General features: G+C 37.1%; 3 protein-coding genes across 4 annotated transcripts; 1 reads left to right on the top strand and 2 right to left on the bottom strand.

Annotated features, from left to right (window-relative positions):
• Positions 1–387, top strand: LOC122293550. Its single transcript, XM_043102107.1, has one exon. It carries the CDS (start codon positions 1–3, stop codon positions 385–387), a length of 387 nt encoding a protein of 128 aa, XP_042958041.1.
• Positions 388–1,453: 1,066 nt separating this feature from the next.
• LOC122295093 (transcription initiation factor IIA large subunit) lies at positions 1,454–7,301 on the bottom strand. Of its 2 annotated transcripts, XM_043104140.1 has the most exons (11): positions 6,946–7,300; positions 6,465–6,635; positions 6,170–6,337; positions 5,870–5,921; positions 5,742–5,800; positions 5,357–5,482; positions 3,869–4,021; positions 2,952–3,015; positions 2,674–2,834; positions 2,286–2,369; positions 1,800–2,177 (listed from the first exon to the last, which is right to left on the bottom strand). In XM_043104140.1, exons 1-11 carry the CDS (start codon positions 7,066–7,068, stop codon positions 2,154–2,156), a joined length of 1,185 nt encoding a protein of 394 aa, XP_042960074.1. In that variant the 5' UTR covers positions 7,069–7,300; the 3' UTR covers positions 1,800–2,153. The 2 variants fall into 2 exon arrangements, with proteins under 2 accessions (XP_042960075.1, XP_042960074.1); XM_043104141.1 differs by lacking the exons at positions 1,800–2,177; positions 2,286–2,369 and adding an exon at positions 1,454–1,730 and having other exon boundaries at positions 6,946–7,301.
• A 9,441-nt stretch (positions 7,302–16,742) lies between these two features.
• LOC122293549 (zinc finger protein 10-like) lies at positions 16,743–17,495 on the bottom strand. Its single transcript, XM_043102106.1, has one exon. The coding sequence runs from the start codon at positions 17,493–17,495 to the stop codon at positions 16,743–16,745; it is 753 nt and encodes a 250-aa protein (XP_042958040.1).
• Positions 17,496–19,116: the final 1,621 nt, after the last annotated feature.

Below are 19,116 nucleotides of genomic sequence, written 5' to 3'. Positions count from 1 at the left end.
ATGGAAGAAAACAGAAATGTCTGTCAGAAAGAAGCAAAACCAAAGGGAGGGAAGCCCCCGACAAGGCTACAGAAGCACGCACCGGCATCTCTTCAGCTTGACAAGGTTGCCCCCGCCGTCGACCCATATGCTGTCTCCGGCGAAACTCCCAAGGCAATTCCGTTTCTGTCACCGCTCGTTCTTTCCCCACAACCACTGCCGGAGACAGTAGAGAAACGATCAGGGGAGAGTGGGAGTGATGATCAAAAGGACAATGGTGAGGAGGAGAAAAGTGAAGTCTTGTCACCGGGTGGGTGGCAACATCCGGCTGCGCCAGCGCTCGCTGATCCTGCCGCCCTGTGTACTAGTTTTCAATCAAAATGCCTACTCGTTGATCATGTACAGTGATTATATATATCGAAAGCTCTGTTTTAAATAGGGATCCATTTTCCTCCCCCAACATCTGCCTGCATGTTTTTCTTGAAGATGACGGCAATGGATGGTTGTCATTGTTGATTCCTGCAAGAAAGATGAGAGGTGGTTTCCAACTAATGTGTTTGATTATATCTCTCTTTCTCTCCTCTTCTCTTCTCTTCTCTTTTCTTTTTGTTTTGGCTAAGTAGGGTTTGATTTTCTCAATCTCGATATGTTGACAGATTCACCAACACGTTCTTTTTTTGGTTTTCTTTTGCTCGTGTTGATCTAGAATAAGCACCATGGAATGTCGATTTGAGATTGGATAATATATTAAACATTAACCTCTTAAATCAATTTAACCTAGTTTTAACATATCAAATATTATAAAAATATTTTCTCAATTTGTGGCGTGAACTTAAGAATCTCAAGTGGAAGAGAGATAAACATATCGAATGAATCATCTTACAATATTTATTACTTGATTAATACTATTTAAAATATTTATACAAACAAGTATAAATGTTTTTTTGACCCATTTGATATAATATATATATATATATATATATATATATCACTTCAGGGCTTAAAGTTTGTATAACAATTTTTTTTTTTTTTTTTTTTTTTTTTTTTTTTTACATATAAGTTTTTGTATAACAAATTGGGAGACCATAATCTTCAGATGCTCACGATAAGGTAAAAACCTTTTTTTTTTTTTCATACTCTTTTAAAACCCTTAAAACATTTTTAAAAAGGAATAAAATTCACAAAATTATTAAAAAACCCTTTTTCAATCATTAAGTAAAACAAAAACAATCGGCAAGGATTATCGGAAGCCACTCTCATGGCATTTTCCTTAAAATAAAAGAGCGGTATCGGGCATGCACGTAGTTAACACAATCCTCAAAGTATTGCCACACTAAATAATTCAAGCCGGTAGGTAATATAGAACACATAATCCATAGTACTTCAATAGTAAGATATAATTTATAAGACTAAAATTTTAAAATTTATCTTTATTATGCCATGTAAACACTATACTAGGTGTGCTATTCAGACGGACCTGAGAATATAATTTTTCTACATTAAAATCAGGTACAGTGCATCCAGTAAAGAATTGCAATATTCCATCCCCAAAAATGAATGGCAAAACTACATCCAGATTAACGTAAAACATAAGAGGACGGTACAGTGCATCTTGTATGGTATTGCCATTGACACTGATACTTGTACTGCTCTTTAACAATGCAAAGAAATAAGAAGGCCAAGAGAATCTACCTCTTCGAAGTTTATAAGGGGAAGGTGGGGTTCTGAAAGGTAAGATAGTAACCTATTATCTTCAATAAAGAAAAACAAAGAATTAGTAATTCATATTTGTTTCACAACCTAACTAATTAAGCCGCAACTAAAATGAAAATAAACAGACTTGAATTGGCAAATTAACCAAAATGTCCCCCAAGTCTACAGAGCTAATGGACACATATTCCCTTAGAGAAATGGTAACTTTTGCAAACTGCCTCAAAGCAACCATCATCATCCATTTAAAGGCCGAAAAAGCTCATTCGCTTTATGTACAACAGGCCAATATCCACCTCATCCGAGTCTAAGTAAGAAAGTATCAACAATCTCTCTTTCCTCGTGCTTTCAATAATATTAATTAATAATCGAAGAAAAATTACTAAACACCCATTTGCTGCCTCTGGATTTGCTCCTCAAAGCAACTGCCAGAAAATGGTAAAATAGATAACCTCCCAACAAAATCAGAATTCAAATTCTCCTGTTGCCTGCAGAAGATTGGAAGAATTTCTATGAAAACTTTGAGCTTGTGGTCCTGTACAGGATGTCAAGAGAGAGCAATATAGAATCCCATCCATCAATAGAGGGAAACTGACCTTGGTAAAGAGAATGTCCTTATTGTTTATGTGCATAATGCCATCTTTCAGCGAGCATTTCCACCTGCTCTTGGTACGAGTCACCTACCCACCCAACCATATCATGTATTTAATGATGAAACGATACGTACTAGTAAAATTATATATAGGGGTTAAATACACTTTTCACCCCTAAACGACCAAATGTTTTTTACACATTGTACTTCACAACCAAAACTGACACATAGCAACCTCAAACTATTAAAACCTAGAAAATAGCACCATCCATCCAACTCTGACCATTAAGATGGCAGAAAATAATAGGCAACGTTGCACAATCTTGACCATCAGATCTTAACAGAAAGTGCTATTCACACAAGTGTGCACAAACACCCACAAAGTAAATTACCTTATCAAACTGAGCCAAAACCAAATGATGCGTGTTTTGCTCTTCTACATTGTCCATCTCATCCAAATCATCATCGTCATTTTCATTCAATGGCGGTTCATCATCATCTTCATCTCCAGCATCATTTTGAGCAACCACAGCAGGAGTACCTACTGGAAGATCTGTAATATACACATAACAGGCAACTCCAACATTAGAGAGAAACAAACATAAGCCACACCAGTTTTAACCATTTCAATCTTAGCCATGATATTTAACTGATAAGGCACAAGGTTTACCAGTGGGAGCTGGTGTGTTCGCCATGTTGTAGTCTTCATTGAAACCTCCTTGATAATTGTAGATCTGAAGGATGAGAGGGAGGGGGCAGAAAGCAAGAGTCAGTGAGAAATCAAAAAATTTTAAAATATGAAGTGTATAGAAAGAAACCCTCCAGTCATATTCAATAATGGTAAAAAGCATGTTGGCAAAATTATCCATGCATGCATTTGAAAACGAGATCAAGCACCCAAGATTTTTTTGTTGGCAAGTAGCACGCTGGATATTTTGATGAACCAAATCATTCAATCAGTCTGTCAGTTCCAGGCTACCTACAGCTCTACTATTCACTTATCCCAACTTCAGGAAAATCAATTAAGAATTGTTCAGCTGGAAAAACCTCAAAGTAAGCATTTTAGGGATTCATAAATCAATAGGATTTTTATCATAAATGATCAAGATCCATGAATACTCCCTGCAATCTGATGAAGAAAAAAACTTCTTTTATAAGCACTCCAATATTATGGCACTTTTTAGCCATACACTGCTTTTGTTGTTCAAAAAGACAGACAAAGGAAAAACAATTTTTTTCAGTTGATAAGTACCAAATGAATCCAGTGGGTTTTGAACCCACGACCTTACTCTCCATCACACTTATAGAGGGAGGAAGTGTCATTTGAGCTAGATTTTATATTCTCCTTCCCATTTCCCAACAAACAGCATCAGGATCTGGACCAGTAATTGCAACTACAAATGTTACTTCCACAAATCAAACAGACACACAACCCCCACACACAATAAAACGAAGAGACCAGATGATTGTGATCAGCCAGTAATCTCCTTCCGAAGAGGCAAAAGGAAAATGGATGATTTTTAAAAATAGCTTTAAACAGACTATTTGTTGGAAAACTTGTCTTAAAAATTAACATACTATACTTACATTTGGAGTAGAAAGAACATCATCATAAGGCTCAGGAATTGGACCATCAAGTTGAGGAATCTTTGAGCATGAACTTGTGACACGCGCTAAGAGCTCTTTATTTGCAGTGGTGACTATGCCATGTCCACCCAGAGAAGTGCTCCCTCCACTTACCTGAAATTTTACCAATAACTCAAGTCCAAAACTGCATCAAGTCGATAAGAGAGCATGCCATACACAGGAATATGAATTCTAAGATTGTAGAAGGTGATGCCATTACAGAAGGATTTTGCTGTTTATCAACTAAACTCAAATTCATACTAATAAAACTACTGAAAGTTATATCTTGCAACAATAAATGTCCATACTTTATTGATTAGGATGGCACTCCAAATTTAGCCAGTCAGATAGAACCACAGAAAGGATAACTTGCAAAATGTTAACACTTGATTTGATCTGTATAACTTTCACAAAAGAGAACATCACGAAACCCAATTCATTAGCCAAATATTTGAAGATAAGATCAACTTTGAACCAGTGTGAGCACTAGGGAGAAAGACAAAAAGTCCTGGATTATTTCTAGTGCCAACTAAACAAGCCAATGCCAAACTGACTGTTAAAAGACAACCTAATATAGCCTTCTAGGAAAACTAAAATTACTTTGCGCCTCATTCTGCAAGGATATTTCAAACATGCTTCGCACGGCAGTCTTTGATTCAGCAGAATTCAGTCAGTAGGAAAGTCATCCCACTGAACATGTAACATGTAACTATATACAACATTGTGAAAATCACAACAAAACAGGTGATAGCTTTATCTCTTTCCATTCATACACAACGGATCCTTTTCCCTGAGAAATTCCATCAAATAACTTCCACAACACCACCACCAATTCTATTTTTGACATTTCACCTAACTTTCTCAGTGGTTATTACTCCACCTCATCTAACACCTCGTCAGCAAGGTCACTAGAATTCCAAACCATTTCAACTAGAGCATCCTGCTCTGGAAAGCACTTAACTTCATTGATCTGACATCTGGACTCAATATATTTTGATAGGTAAAAGAAATTTTTTTTATAGGTACATCTGGAATAATATATTGAAATTAATATTACATCATATGCCCTAGGTATAACCCTTTCTAAGGATTCTTAGTCAACTCGAAGCATTCTAAAGTACTTCCAACCAAATGAATGAATTTTAATACAAAGCTACAACAGAACCCAAAAGACACCATCTTAAGCCTATCTACCAGTACTGGGAAGATTCCACCCAAGCTTTTTTAATTAAATTTGTATCCAAACTCAGACAAAAGTGAATTCTGAGAAATGAATCATTTAAATAACTTAATTTAACCTTATGCCGGCATCGATAATGAATGCAATCCTCTTATCAATGAAATATCATATTACTTATAAAAAAAAAAACTTAATTTAACCCAAGTTCCTCCAAAAGAGTAAATATATACAACATCTTATTTATCCAACAAAAACGGAGGAAGACAAACCTCAATCTCAAGCACCTCAGATGTGGCATCCCCAGCTCCATCTTGCTGAGGTATGAATCCACCAGCATGATATTTCGAAGCCAAATCCTCACGTTTTCGCTTTCCAGAAGACATCGTGAAAAAATCCTAGATTTTTCTCAAGCATTAAGAAAAACTAACAAAGTATGGTACTACTAACCAAGACAAAAATATACATATCAATATATTCTAAGAATACTTTACATGGATTAATAATATCTCCTCTTACTTATAAAAAATATATATATATTCTAAGAATACAGTCAAAAAGGAGGTGTATACACCTTGGTCATCCAAGTCTCTCTAATTAGGGTTTTTCTTCAACTGAAAACAGAGACTCTTTGAAAATATGAACAACAGGGATTACCTGTGTCAGGGGTTGATGAGAGGTTCCTCTATCCACCTCCTCCCGCCCTTCCACGTAAGCTACACAAGTACAACATTAATTATTAAAAAACTGTAGACAAACACCTATGTGCTTATTTCACATCATACCAATGTTAACATCAAGTGGGGGCCTTTGGCTCATCCAAGGAGACGGAGGTTGCTGCAACAAGTATAAAGAAGATTTTAATAGACTACCTCTTGAATCCACCAGAGAACTATAATCTATAGAGCATGCATCAGCCACTCATGAAACAGTTAAGGAAAATTTTTTTATTTCCACATGACTCTTAACTCCAGTTTATAGACAAAATCAACTATAATAACCTCAACTACGGGTTGAATATTAGGCATTATAGCTCTCACCATAGAAACTACCAAACCTAATGGTGCAAATGATGTAGTGCTTACCATGAAGGGGCTAGGTCTACCAGCTTTCGTCTCATTATTGTTGCTTCCGCCACCACCACCAGCATCACTTCCAGGAGTGGGATAGTCACTAGGTCCAGTAGGAATGTTATACGTAGAGTTTTCTGCAGTTCCCGGTAAAGGTGTTTGAATGGGAGTCTGTAATGGCGTCTACATTTCAAGAAAATACAATAAAATCACAAATCAATTTTTCCACTTATTGAACTCATTAATTTTTTCAAGATTTAAAATCTTGATAGAGATCGTTTCAGTGAGTAAAAAGAAAGCATAAACTCACTGGAGGAAAGAGCATCTCAGCAGTGGGAGTTTCATACTCATCAGTTCCTTCGTAGGGCACATTAAGATCGTGAACGGGAGTGATGGGGCCCCCAGGTGTCGGTCTAGATGCATCGGTCCTGTCTATAGGGCCGATTACTACACCGGCTTGAATCATTTTTGCCTCCCAAGTCTATAAATCTCGCGATAGATAAACAACATCAGCTAAACCCAGCTCAAGTATCGACACGAAAGCTCAAAATAGCATCCCAGAAACACTATTTAACCCTAAAAACACGAAAAATCTCAAAACCCTAGACATGAACAAATCGAACCCAAATAACAATTTACTAAACCCCCGTCCCGCTCTCTTCAAAATGAATAACTACGCATTTCATATATTTATTACAAGATCCCTATGAGGAACACCTTAATAGCAACGTAAAATGAGTCAAATAAATAATTATGAATCAATAGAGTTTAGAAAAGAAATAATCAATTACTCCTTGAAGCTCCTTGAGAACGTCCTCGCCGGGGCCACCGTCGTTAACGAACTCATCCCGGAACTTATTGATGACATCCTCGATGACCTGGATGTAGACTGCGCTCGTTGACGAAGCCGACATTTCCGAATCTTCCTAGCTCGGACTACCTCCCAATTTCTTCCCCGAATTACCCAATCGGTTATTTTTCTCGGGGAAATAAGTAGAGAGAAATCTCAGGAACAAAGATCCGAATGATTCATGGAAATTCTAGGGTACGTTGATGAAGAAGGGGTCTAGGGTTTGGGGTACGTGACTGAGTGTGCGAGCGAGCAAGGCAGAGAGAGAGAGAGAGAGATAGAGACGGACGAGAAACAGAATAAAGGTCGGAATATAAATAGGTTTGCATCCGATTATAGGCTTGTGTTCCACGTGGCGAGATCTGCAGCTTCCGTAAGCTGCGTGTACAACGTTTGATTTGTTTTGTTGGGGCAGACAAAAAGATAGTCAAGAGAGGGGGAGGCAGGTCCACCAAAATCTTCGGAAAATTTGAAAACCCAACCTTTAATGAAATTAATTATATTAGTGAGAGAATCAAGAAACCAATATTAGAGCAATCATAATGATTTATTTATTTTATCTTTTAAAATATATTATTAAATTTTTTATTTATTTTACGTACTAATTTTTATAATATACTATATATTAATTTATCTATTTTTTATTCATATCATTTAAATAATATTTTTTATTTTTTTAAAATATTTTCTTTCTACTAATAAATTTGTAATATTCATATATTTTTTTATATTTACGATATATTATAATTCAGTCCTAGAAACATAAAATAAAATTATATAAGTTAAAATGTAATGTGATGTAATATAATATATTGACCATTTTAGAATTGACCATTTTTTATATGTTTATAGAATTATGTATAAAATTTAGGGGATATTTTATAATTTCAAAAATTTTTGTGATATTTTATAATTTCAAAAAGTTTTGAGGGTGCCATACCCCCCTAGTACAACGTGAGTCTGCCACTCTAAATGGCCGACTTTGTCCCCGTAAGGGAAAGCCTTATCAAATGTTTTTCCTAGCATAAAAATTACAACCAGTGTTTGCAAAACGATAAAAAATATATATATAACTTCAGCCAACATAACCAAAATCTAGTTACAAACTCAACTATATGGTGTATACCCCCACCTACCATGCCTAACCGACCATTTGAGCAAGCTTAATTTCTCTCATACACAGTCCGGCGATGAGGTATAAGTTATGGCAACTCGAATGTGGACAGAGAGAGATACCTAAGGCCGGCAAGGGCGGCTTTTGTTAGGTCTGTCAGTGACGGTTGTGGGTACGACATTTGGCATGCAACTGCAACTAGAGTCTGTTTGCGGGGTGGTTTGGGAAGGGAAAAACTGTACAAATGATTCCGGCTAAGCAATGGAATGAGTGATCCCCACCACCAACAGGCTAGCTATATCATCGTTTCACAACAAAGAGGGAGTTCTTCCCCTCGATCATTTGATTAATTCTCCACCTTAAAAGGATTGGGATCAGGCATCTACTATGTTTCCCTATTTAATGGTGATGGTAGAGTATCCCCAGGACTACCTAAACGAAATGTTATATAAGCAGGGGCTCCTCCTTTTGAAGAATCTCCAAAGCAAAATTAAGATCATGTCAGTGTGCAAAGAAGATGGGACAAGAATAAAGAAATCCTACTAAAGTCAAGAAATAAACAGTAGAATTTTTCAAAAACTACTTAGTAAAGTGTTATCCAACAGGCCTATCAATCCGGAGGTGCTTAGAAAGGCACCACCTCGAAGACCACCCCTAACTGGATTAATGGTCTATTGATCAGAAGGATTACTGAGGGTAAATAAAGGATGTTCTCTTCCCTATGAAGGATAACAAGGAACCAAGCCCAGATAGATATAATGCTTTATTCGTTAGAAAGGTTAGGTAATATTGTTGGGAATGATGCTTTCCTTGCTTGCTTGCGGAGGGAGGTCAATGTAATTGCAATCGCATTGATACCCAAGGTGTCAAACCCTACAAGATGAAAAGACTATAGAAATCATTTTCCTAATTTGAGAGGTACTCTTTCTCCACCACTAGCCAAGCGATAAATTGGGCATTAAACTCTTGTACGATCACCCCAAAAAATATATTTTATTAATATTAAATAACCCTTTTACTAATAAAAGACGACAGAAGGTGGATGTGGATTAGGTTCATCCACGGTGCTTAATATCACTCAAAGACAATAAGCTAGCTAGCCGCATGTCCTGATCGATCTATCTCTCCGTACCATATGTATATGGTAAGTACATAAATCTGGCTCGAGAGACCAGCTCATGCGACTATGATTGTTGATCTGATCTAACTTGAGTGACTTGCGACCATGGCCGGCCATCGGTCTTTAGCATGAGTGACCCTCTGCTATGGTCATCAGTCTCTAGTTGAAATGGTTTCACTTTCCAAACTAGGCTTAAAATTCACTTTCGACTTCATGTTGTTCATCCTTTAAACAAGGAATTACTTGACATGCACCTACATTAATAATATTCCAGTTAATCAAGCCAGGTTTACAAATCTTCCATTAATCTCTATTGAAGCACTCGATCACTCTTATGCTAATATTCCAACAGAACGCATTAGCAAGCACAAGGAGCCTACAACTAGTCTAACAAACTTCAGCACAGCTGTCAAGAACAATGTAGTGCCATCTGTCATACTCTATAATCTTATCTTATAACCAACTAAACAATTGTACACCGTCTGATCAATCTATAATCTGATTACTTGTCTTTCCAAAAGTGTATAAATGTTCACTGTGACTATAATGAAATACATTGAAGAAAATACAATACTCTGCCTTCTTGAAGGCCTTTTCTCAAATGACTCTTGTGCCATCTTTGTTCTAATATGGTATCTAGAGCCATCACGGACTAACGTCCTTTTCTTCTTCTTTTTTACAACAATGTCCAGTCCTGAAACTCCCATCATTACTCCAGAAACCAAAAACCCAGTCGTTCCTCCAAAAATTCAAAACCCGATTGTTACTCTAGCTAACTCCAACTTTACTCCCTTCTCCCCACCACCTGCTATCAGTCCCACTATCATCACCGCTTCCTCTCATTTCATCACTCAAAAACTCAATCATGAAAATTACTTACTATGGAAGGCACAAATTGTGCCGTTCCTCAAAGGTCACCGTCTTTTTGGTTTTGTTGATGGTTCTCATGCGTCCCCCCCTCCCATGATTAATTACTTGCCTAATCCGGATCATCATGCCTGGGTTTTGAAGGATCAATTGATCAATTCCACCATTAATGCCTCTCTTTCCGATACCATTCTTGCCCAAGTTCTAAACTGTGGTACCTCACATGAGGTCTGGCATACTCTAGAAACTATGTTCTCTGCCCAGTCATCTACTCACATTATGCAAACTCAATTTCAGTTAGCTACACTTAAAAAGGGATCGGAATCAATTACCTCTTACTTCAATAAAGCCACAGTTCTTGCATCCACCTTAGGTGCTGCAAGCCACCCTCTCTCCAGCTCTGAATTTGTTACGTATCTATTGGCTGGTCTCGACAGTGACTATGAATCATTAGTCACGTCCCTCACCACACGTCCTGATCCTTTATCTACTCCTCAACTTTTTAGCTATCTACTGAATCATGAGTCGCGCATTACATATCAAACTAATTCTCTTCTTTCAAGCACTTCTATTACAGCTAATTCCATGGTTCGGAACACAAATACCAGTACCTCTGGTGGACGTGGCAAAGGAAACTTCTCTCGAGGTAGGGGACGTGGCCTTAGAGGATATCGTGGCAGTAGTCCCCCTCAGTTCCTGCGTCGAAATGGACCTGTGTGTCAAGTTTGCTAGTGCCCAGGACACTCTGCGCTCAACTGCTACCATCGGTTCAATCACTCCTTTCAGACCTCTCCCCCTCAGACCATTGCTGCCAATTTCATCTCAGCCCCATCTATGGCTTCCTCCTCCAACATCTGGTTTCCAGATACAGTAGCAACGAATCATTTTACCTCAGAACTTGCCAATCTAAACCTGGACGCTGAAGCATACAATGGTTCCGACCAAGTCAGCCTTGGTGACGATAGTTCCCTTCCCATCCACAACGTTGGTTCCACTCATCTTGCTTCTTCATCTGGCAATTTCTTACTTCATAAACTTCTCCATGTGCCTTTAATTACTAAAAATTTACTTTTAGTCCGACAATTCTGCCTTGATAACTCAGTCTTCTTTGAATTTCACTCTCATTTTTTTCTTGTGAATGATTTGCACACCCAGGCTCCACTTCTCCCGGGCCATGTTAGGAATGGCTTGTACGAGCTGCCAACTGGTGTCCCCACTTCATCACTCCCGATTTCTCCTCAAGCCACACTCGGAGAAAGAACTTTTTCACCCAACTGGCATGCTCGTTTGGGCCATCCAAGTCCACGAATCACCAATTTTACTATTAAGCAATTTCATCTTCCAGTTAGTAGTTCTAGCCCGTTAACAAATTGTTCAGCTTGTCCCTTAGCTAAATCTCATTCCCTTCCTCATCCGCCCACCTCTACCTGATCCCCCAGACCATTTTATCTTTTGTTTTTAGATATATGAGGACCATCTCCTGAATTATCAACTAATGGTTCTCGATTCTATCTCTCTATAGTTGATGATTATTCGAAATATATCTGGTTGTTTCCTTTACAATCCAAATCTAATGTTTCTCAAATTTTTGTTGCTTTTCTTAATTTTGTCCGCAATTTCTTTTCCTCCAATATCGTTTCTGTACAAACTGATTGGGGCGGTAAGTTTAGACCGTTAAATAAATTTTTTCAATTACATGGCATTTTACATCATGTGACATGTCCATATTCTCATGCCCAAAACAGCACTGTAGAACGTCGACATAGACACATTGTGGAACTGGGCTTTCCCTTGTGGCCCATGCATCGCTCCCTCAAAAATATTGGGCCGAAGCCTTTTCCACGACGGTTTTTTTGATTAATCGTATGCCCACTCCGATCCTTCAAAATAAATCACCTTATCAACTTCTTTTCCTTCAGGATCCTGATTATCAATTTTTTCGATTTTTGGATGTCAATGTTGGCGTAACTTGCGTCCTTTTAATCGTCACAAAATAAATTTCAGATCTAAATCTTGTGTTTTTATAGGCTACAACCCAAATCACAAAGGGTACTTATATCTTCATCCCCCCACGGGCCGAGTTTATACATCTCATGATGTTCGGTTTCACGAAGATATCTTCCCATTTGCAAATAAAGCACTCATGGACTCACATTCTTCCTCTTCAAGCCCAATATGTATGAATCCCGTTCCCATTCTGAGCTTTATGTCCCCAGATCTCCCCACTCCCTCAAATACTCATATTTTGCAACACTTTGAGCACTCGGACTCTACTTCCTCATCCCATTCTCCATCTGAATCATCTTGATCCACTCCTAATTATTTGGCCCAAAGCAGATCACTTTACTTCTCAAAGCCCATCTTCTCCTTCTCACATTAAGGTGTCATCTTCATCTAGGTCAACCTCTCCCATTTCATCTGCACCACCTCCCACCTTTTCTTCCATACAACCATGTCACCCTATAATTACTAGGTCCCGAAATCACATACACCGACCTCTTCTTCACACGGATGGAACCGTACCTTGGCCCTAGCTCAAGCCGACTTCCAATCCATCCCTCCATCTCACCACCTCGTCTTCATCGACCATACCCGAAGAGCCTTCCTGTTTCACTGAGACATCAAAATACCCAGAGTGGCGTGCTGACATGTCCTCTGACTTTGATGCTCTTATCTCAACACATACATGGGATTTAGTTCCACCTTCCTCCTCCTTCAATGTCCTCGGGTGTAAATGGGTTCTGAAAACTAAAAGGCGTGCCAATGGGACCCTTGAACACCATAAGGCGCGTCTAGTTGCGAAGGGGTTTCATCAGCAAGCCGGAGTAGATTTCACAGAAACATACAGCCCAATTATTAAGCCTATTACCATTCGGCTTCTCTTGTCCATTGCAGTTTCATCATCTTGGCCTTTGAACCAGTTGGATGTTCAGAATGCCTTCCTTTATGGAGATCTGGAGGAGGATGTCTACATGCATCAGCCGCCAGGGTTTGCAAATCCAGATCTTTCCTCACATGTCTGCAAGCTACGTAAGTCTATCTATGGCCTTAAACAAACTCCTAAGGCTTGGTTTTCTAAATTGAGTTCCAAATTACTGTCTCTTGGTTTCGTTGCATCCATTTCTGATCCCTCTCTGTTTATATTCTGTAATTCCACTGATTCCATTTACATGTTAATTTACATTGATGACATTATTGTCATTGGCTCTAGTCAAGCTCTTATCTCTCAATTAATTGTCTCTCTGCGTGTTACATTTCCAGTCAAAGAATTAGGGCCGCTGCACTATTTCTTAGGCATTGAAGTTTCTAGAAATTCTACTGGTATGTTTTTGTCTCAAACCAAGTATATTATTGATTTACTCAAACGCACAAACATGCTTTAGATAGTTCCTCATTTGAGGATCCTCAACTGTATCGTAGTATTGTCGGAAGCTTGCAGTACCTCTCTTTCACCCATCCTAATCTCTCATATGCTGTTAATAAGGTCTGCCAGTATATGCATAGTCCTAGGATCCCACATTGGTAGGCAGTAAAACGTATTCTTCGTTACTTACATCTTACATCTCACTTTGGTTTATATTTTTCTGTTTCTTCTGCTCTTACTCTTACTGCCTTATCTGATGCAAATTAGGCCGGATGCCCTGACGATCGCAAGTCCACGGGGGGCTTCTGCGTCTACTTTGGCTCTCACTTGGTATCCTAGGGTTCTAAGATATAACCAACGATTGCCCGTTCGTCCACTAAAGCTGAATACAAGTCTATGGCCAACACCACTTGCGAATTTCTTTGGCTGTAATCTCTTCTTGGAGAACTTGGCATTTTTTGGGCTGATCCGCCAACACTTTGGTGTGACAACTTTGATGCCACTTACCTCTCCATGAATCCAGTTCTTCATTCTCGGACCAAACATGTTGAACTTGACTACCATTTTTGTTAGAGAAAGCGTTGCTGCAAAAACACTCAAAGTTTCCTTGGTTTCGAGCAAAGATCAAATTGCGGACATCTTTACAAAGCCACTCTCCACTGTGCACTTCACCTTACTATGATCCAACCTCACCATCTCCCCGGTGCCGCTTGACTCGCGGGGGGCTATTGAAGCACTCAATCACTTTGATGCTAATATTCCAACAAAACGCATTAGCAAGCACAAGGAGCCTACAGCTAGTCTAACAAACTTCAGCACAGTTGTCAAGAGCAATGTAGTGCCATTTGTCATACTCTAGAATCTTCTCTTATAACCAACTAAACAATTGTATACCGTCTGATCAATCTATAATCTGATTACTTGTCTTTCCAAAAGTGTATAAATGTTCACTATGACTGTAATGAAATACATTGAAGAAAATACAATACAAGACGGTGTACAATTGTTCAATTGGTTATAAAAGAAGATTCTAGAGTATGACAGATGGCACTATATTACTCTTGACAGCTATGCTGAAGTTTGTTAGACTAGCCGTAGGCTCGTTGTGCTTGCTAATGCGTTCTGTTGGAATATTAGCATCAGAGTGGCCGGTCGAGTGCTTCAATAATCTCGGTTAGTTGAATTAATTCTGTTATATATAATAATGATCACAATATGTATATACGTCGGCCTAAACTTAATTATAAGAAATGCACGTACTTACATGCATTAAATTCTTCCAACGACTCATGCTATGTTCAGAATGATGAGTGATAGAAGTACTGGCGCGAAGATCATGTAGCTAGCATGATCTCATCCATAATGTACTACTCGTTCTATCGATCGACTGTCCTAGCAAAGTGGCTGTGATCTTACGGAAATGAAGTTCATGAAGTACCGATGTTTCAGTACCCGTTTATCCATATATATTAATTGGATTCATAATAAGTACTGATCATCATCCTGTATGATCATGATCATGATCGTGACTAATAAATCAATCTTTCACCGAAAAAGAAAAAAGAAACTTGAAGTGCAAGTACGTACTATTTGAGGGAAGTCTTGCAGGAGCTTCATCTTGTAGTTATCACAACATGATATTCGTGTTGAGCTTGTCTAGGCCAGGTCCTAAAACAAAGTACGTACTCCTGTATAATCCCATTACAAAAAAAGTGGATTTTTGTAATTAATTTATTACAATAAAAAAATTATTTACAATCAATTTTAATTAAAAATAATCATTTTGTTAGAATTAACTAGTCGTAAATAAGTAATTTTTTTATAGTATCCCCACCAATCAAGCATGAAGCATGCGAGCTAACAGGAAATATCAATAGTTATGCATGGCAGCAATGGCACTAGCTTAAAGCTTTAGCGCTAGCTAGCTAACGTGTACAAGGTCGTGCATGCATATAAACTAGATCCAATGTTGAAAGCAGTTATGACTTAAGCTTCATGCAAACATATATTTACAAATCAATATCAGATCATCACTGGCTAATTGTACGTTTTGATCAAATTAACATCAGTTAAAAGTTTCTGGTAAAACAAAGAAAATCCTCTAGATCAATCCCACATGAGAACATGCAAACAGGCCAATATGCATGTACAAGCTCATGTAAATTTTGTTGAAAGCAAGCGCGCAGTAGTACTCATGACTCGTGCAAATTCGAGCGAGTGCACACACACATATTACTTACATATCAGATAACCGGCCCTTGTCTCCAAATTAATTTCCTCAAAATTCTTCTTTTCCGATACAATCTATATGTAGTGTAGTTCTTATATATATGAATAGCCCACATATATATAGATGCTCGCTCGACTGTACTGGAGTATTAATGGATCATATTTTGTATCACAAATTAAGTATAAAATTAAGAGATCAGCAGCTCAGAATTAGAAACTTTCAGTACTCAATCATTAATGAGCTATCTTAATTACCATGATCTTCATGATAATCATGTTCATGCAAGATCGAACACATGAAGATACAAACCTAGCCATGGCGGAGTACATGGAGGTAAAAAAAGTTTCCTCGTACGTAACTATATATATATATATATATATACATATATGATATCTGTATTAATCATATAATTATATAGGTAGGAGAACCGTACGTAGGAAACCTCCTCGATTCATGTTTACTTCGGTATATGAAAATGCTAATTACTTTCAGTGCATGGCATGTTCCAGACTGGAATTATATATACAGGCCACCTCATTGCTTTCTCACCTACATCTCTTAAATTGCTTTGAAATTCACTGCAGAGACTAGGTTTCAGTAGTACTCCATCGATGATATATATATTAGCACGTATTCATGAATTAGTATCAAAATTAGTACTTTATTTATCAGATGTTTTGTGTTCTTTCTCTGATCTAGTACTACTGCGAACAGTTCGATCGGCAGGAAACCTTCAGATAAATTTGAAAAGGTCAGAACACGGATCAAATTAATTAATTCCTAGATCATGATGAACATTTGATTACAAACAATTAGTCACTTCCAAATGCAGTAAATATTGGAACTGTATATGAAAGATAACATATCTCAACACGTTTAAAATGAGGAAAATAAAAGAGAAAACACCATGCACCACCAATACATGATGATATAAAAGGGAAATTCGTTCTACGGTAGTAGCAGGATACAAAAATATAATAATTACTCAAAAAAAAAAAATTATAAGAGGGTGGGAATAATAGCATGATATTTATGTCCAAATTTCAGAAAAACTTTCTGGTACCAGGTGCTGTTGATGGGTCCTGATTAGATTCATGTCCCAGTCTAAGCTCAAGGTCTATCTCCGAACCTGTCGAGTTGATCAGATCATGAGCTAGTGATGAAAAATCCTGCTCAGTTTTCCCATGAAATTGATTGTCTGGCTTTTGATCTTTGTCTTCTGATGATGCTGTTTGGAAAAATGGTACTGGAAGTTGCTGGCCGACTTGATCATGATCATGATCATCACCAACATGGGTTGATTCATCCCTAATAGCCTTATGATCATCATGTTGACTAGGAATCCAAGGCCACTTGATCCGCGTGCTACTTCTTTCTTCTCCAGGCTTGGCTTCCATTAATGGCCATGAAGAATTATTATTCCTAGGTAGTGGAGAGTTATATAAGTAAGTAGTAGTAGTAGTACTGTCAGTGATCATCATCATCCCCGGCGGCCTTATTAATGGTATATTGTTCGAAGAATGTGGTTGCTTATTACTTTCGTGATTGACGAATCGGTACTGCTCATGCTGCTTGAGCTTTGCGGCCTTTTCCTTGCGGTGGATGTTCATGTGGCCGCCTAAGGCTTGTGCATTTGAGAAGCCTCTTTTGCAGAAGTTGCAGTCATAGGACCTGGTTAATTGGGTTGATGATGCCCCATGGTCATCATGATTATTCTCATGTTCTGAGGTCACCACCTGCAGCTGCTCCATATTGTTTTCTGGGGTTAATGGCTTCTGATCAGGATCAGACTCCATTTCCAAGGATTCAGAGATATCAGATCAGAGAGAGAGAGAGAGAGAGAAATTATTGTGTTCAGGAGGGGGCAGAAGGCTGGCCTGCTTCTAGCTAGATTTGTGAGATCATCTGTAAACTTCCTGGATGTGTATAATATATATATTATAACCCAATATCCATGCACATTAATTTGGTCATCAAGTACTTATAAATTATGTTTAAGTATGTTCTTATATATTGAATAAAAACTACTATGAAGAGATGATCGATTTCTTTTCAGCATTTTCTTATTTTATAGTACTTGTCAATTATGGATTGAATTAATTACAACTAAGCAATGTTAATTACTACAAAAATATCTATATTATTGTAAGAGGAAATTTAGAATTGTCTTTAAATTTTAAGGAAAAATGATAAACACACAACTCTTGATTTTTTTCATAATCTTTTACACAACTATGTTCCAACGTTATTAATTGCTTGCATTTGCATATATGTAGACAGGAACAAATCATTCCTAGGATTCTTCAAATGTCTTTAAGGATTTAAAACTTAATACAACTAGCATATATGTTATAAGTGACAAATAAATTAGCTAGCTTCACTATAAAAAAATGGATTTTTGTGACCATTATTTTACAATCAAAATGACTATTTTTGACAAAAATGAGTAGTTTTTCTTGTAGTTCTTGGGTTCAATTCTTGTCGATGGATATGAAATGCGTGTTTCGTATATATTCATAATAAAAAAAATAATACGCGTCCAATGAATCGAGTTTCAATCAAGTCTAGTCATTAATTACAAGTTAAAATTTTCTCAAAAACACTTGTTGACTTCTATTTAGGAATTTATTAGAGGAGATATTTTTAGTTTACACGATTTAAATATTACTTATAGCTAAAAATCAACCATATCAATGCAATTAATATGAATAATTAAAGTTTTCTCATACATATATATATATATAAACTTAATATTTGTATATGTTTGCCAACTCTGGCCAGTACAATTCCTAAGAACCATGTAATGAAAGCCAAAACCCAGGTATAATATTTTTATTAAGAGTCGACACTCCTTGACAGAGGATGTCCTGCTCATCTAAAACTGAGTGTACGTGCCAACAAGGCAATGTACATATGCACCATCTATATCCTGATCTTGCTGATCATCTACACGTCTGCCATTTGGAGCTCAAGAGATCGTACCTACATATAGTTAACATGCATTTCATCCCAATAGCTAATTTATAAACTAAATTACGTACCATTATACGTATGTGTGTGTATAATATATATATATATATATAGTGTGTGTGTGTGAAAATGTTTCCACCAGCATTTAAAAAAAAATATATATATATATATATATATGAGTAATGTTGTATATAAGTTTTAAATAGACAAATCTCATATAAGTTTTTGTAAAAAAGTAGATCCCACTATATAAAATCGTAAAAAATATATTATTTATTAATGTGATTTACTTGTTTACAAATAATTTATATGAAATTTATCTATTTAAAACTTATATCTAATATTACTCGACGTACAATCATGTTTAACAATAAGGATATTTTTTATTTTACAAAAATACTTCTCATTCAATATATATATATATATATATAGTCTTTATGATAATGA

This window comes from Carya illinoinensis, chromosome 14 (assembly GCF_018687715.1).
Source record: "Carya illinoinensis cultivar Pawnee chromosome 14, C.illinoinensisPawnee_v1, whole genome shotgun sequence".
NCBI classification, from domain to species: Eukaryota; Viridiplantae; Streptophyta; class Magnoliopsida; order Fagales; family Juglandaceae; genus Carya; species Carya illinoinensis.
Note: the sequence above shows the minus strand (reverse complement) of the source record. Positions and strands in the feature narration are given on the sequence as shown.

Bases quoted from the DNA above. Each gene is read 5' to 3' on its own strand.
- LOC122295093 (XM_043104140.1), bottom strand. From the start codon at position 7,068: ATGTCGGCTTCGTCAACGAGCGCAGTCTACATCCAGGTCATCGAGGAT. The intron at 6,338-6,464 runs GTGAGTTTATGC...CTTGAAATGTAG, and splicing joins CTGAGATGCTCTTTCCTCCA to ACGCCATTACAGACTCCCAT. The intron at 4,022-5,356 runs GTTTGTCTTCCT...GTAAAATTTCAG, and splicing joins CTGAGGTGCTTGAGATTGAG to GTAAGTGGAGGGAGCACTTC.
- LOC122293549 (XM_043102106.1), bottom strand. From the start codon at position 17,495: ATGGAGTCTGATCCTGATCAGAAGCCATTAACCCCAGAAAACAATATG.
- LOC122293550 (XM_043102107.1), top strand. From the start codon at position 1: ATGGAAGAAAACAGAAATGTCTGTCAGAAAGAAGCAAAACCAAAGGGA.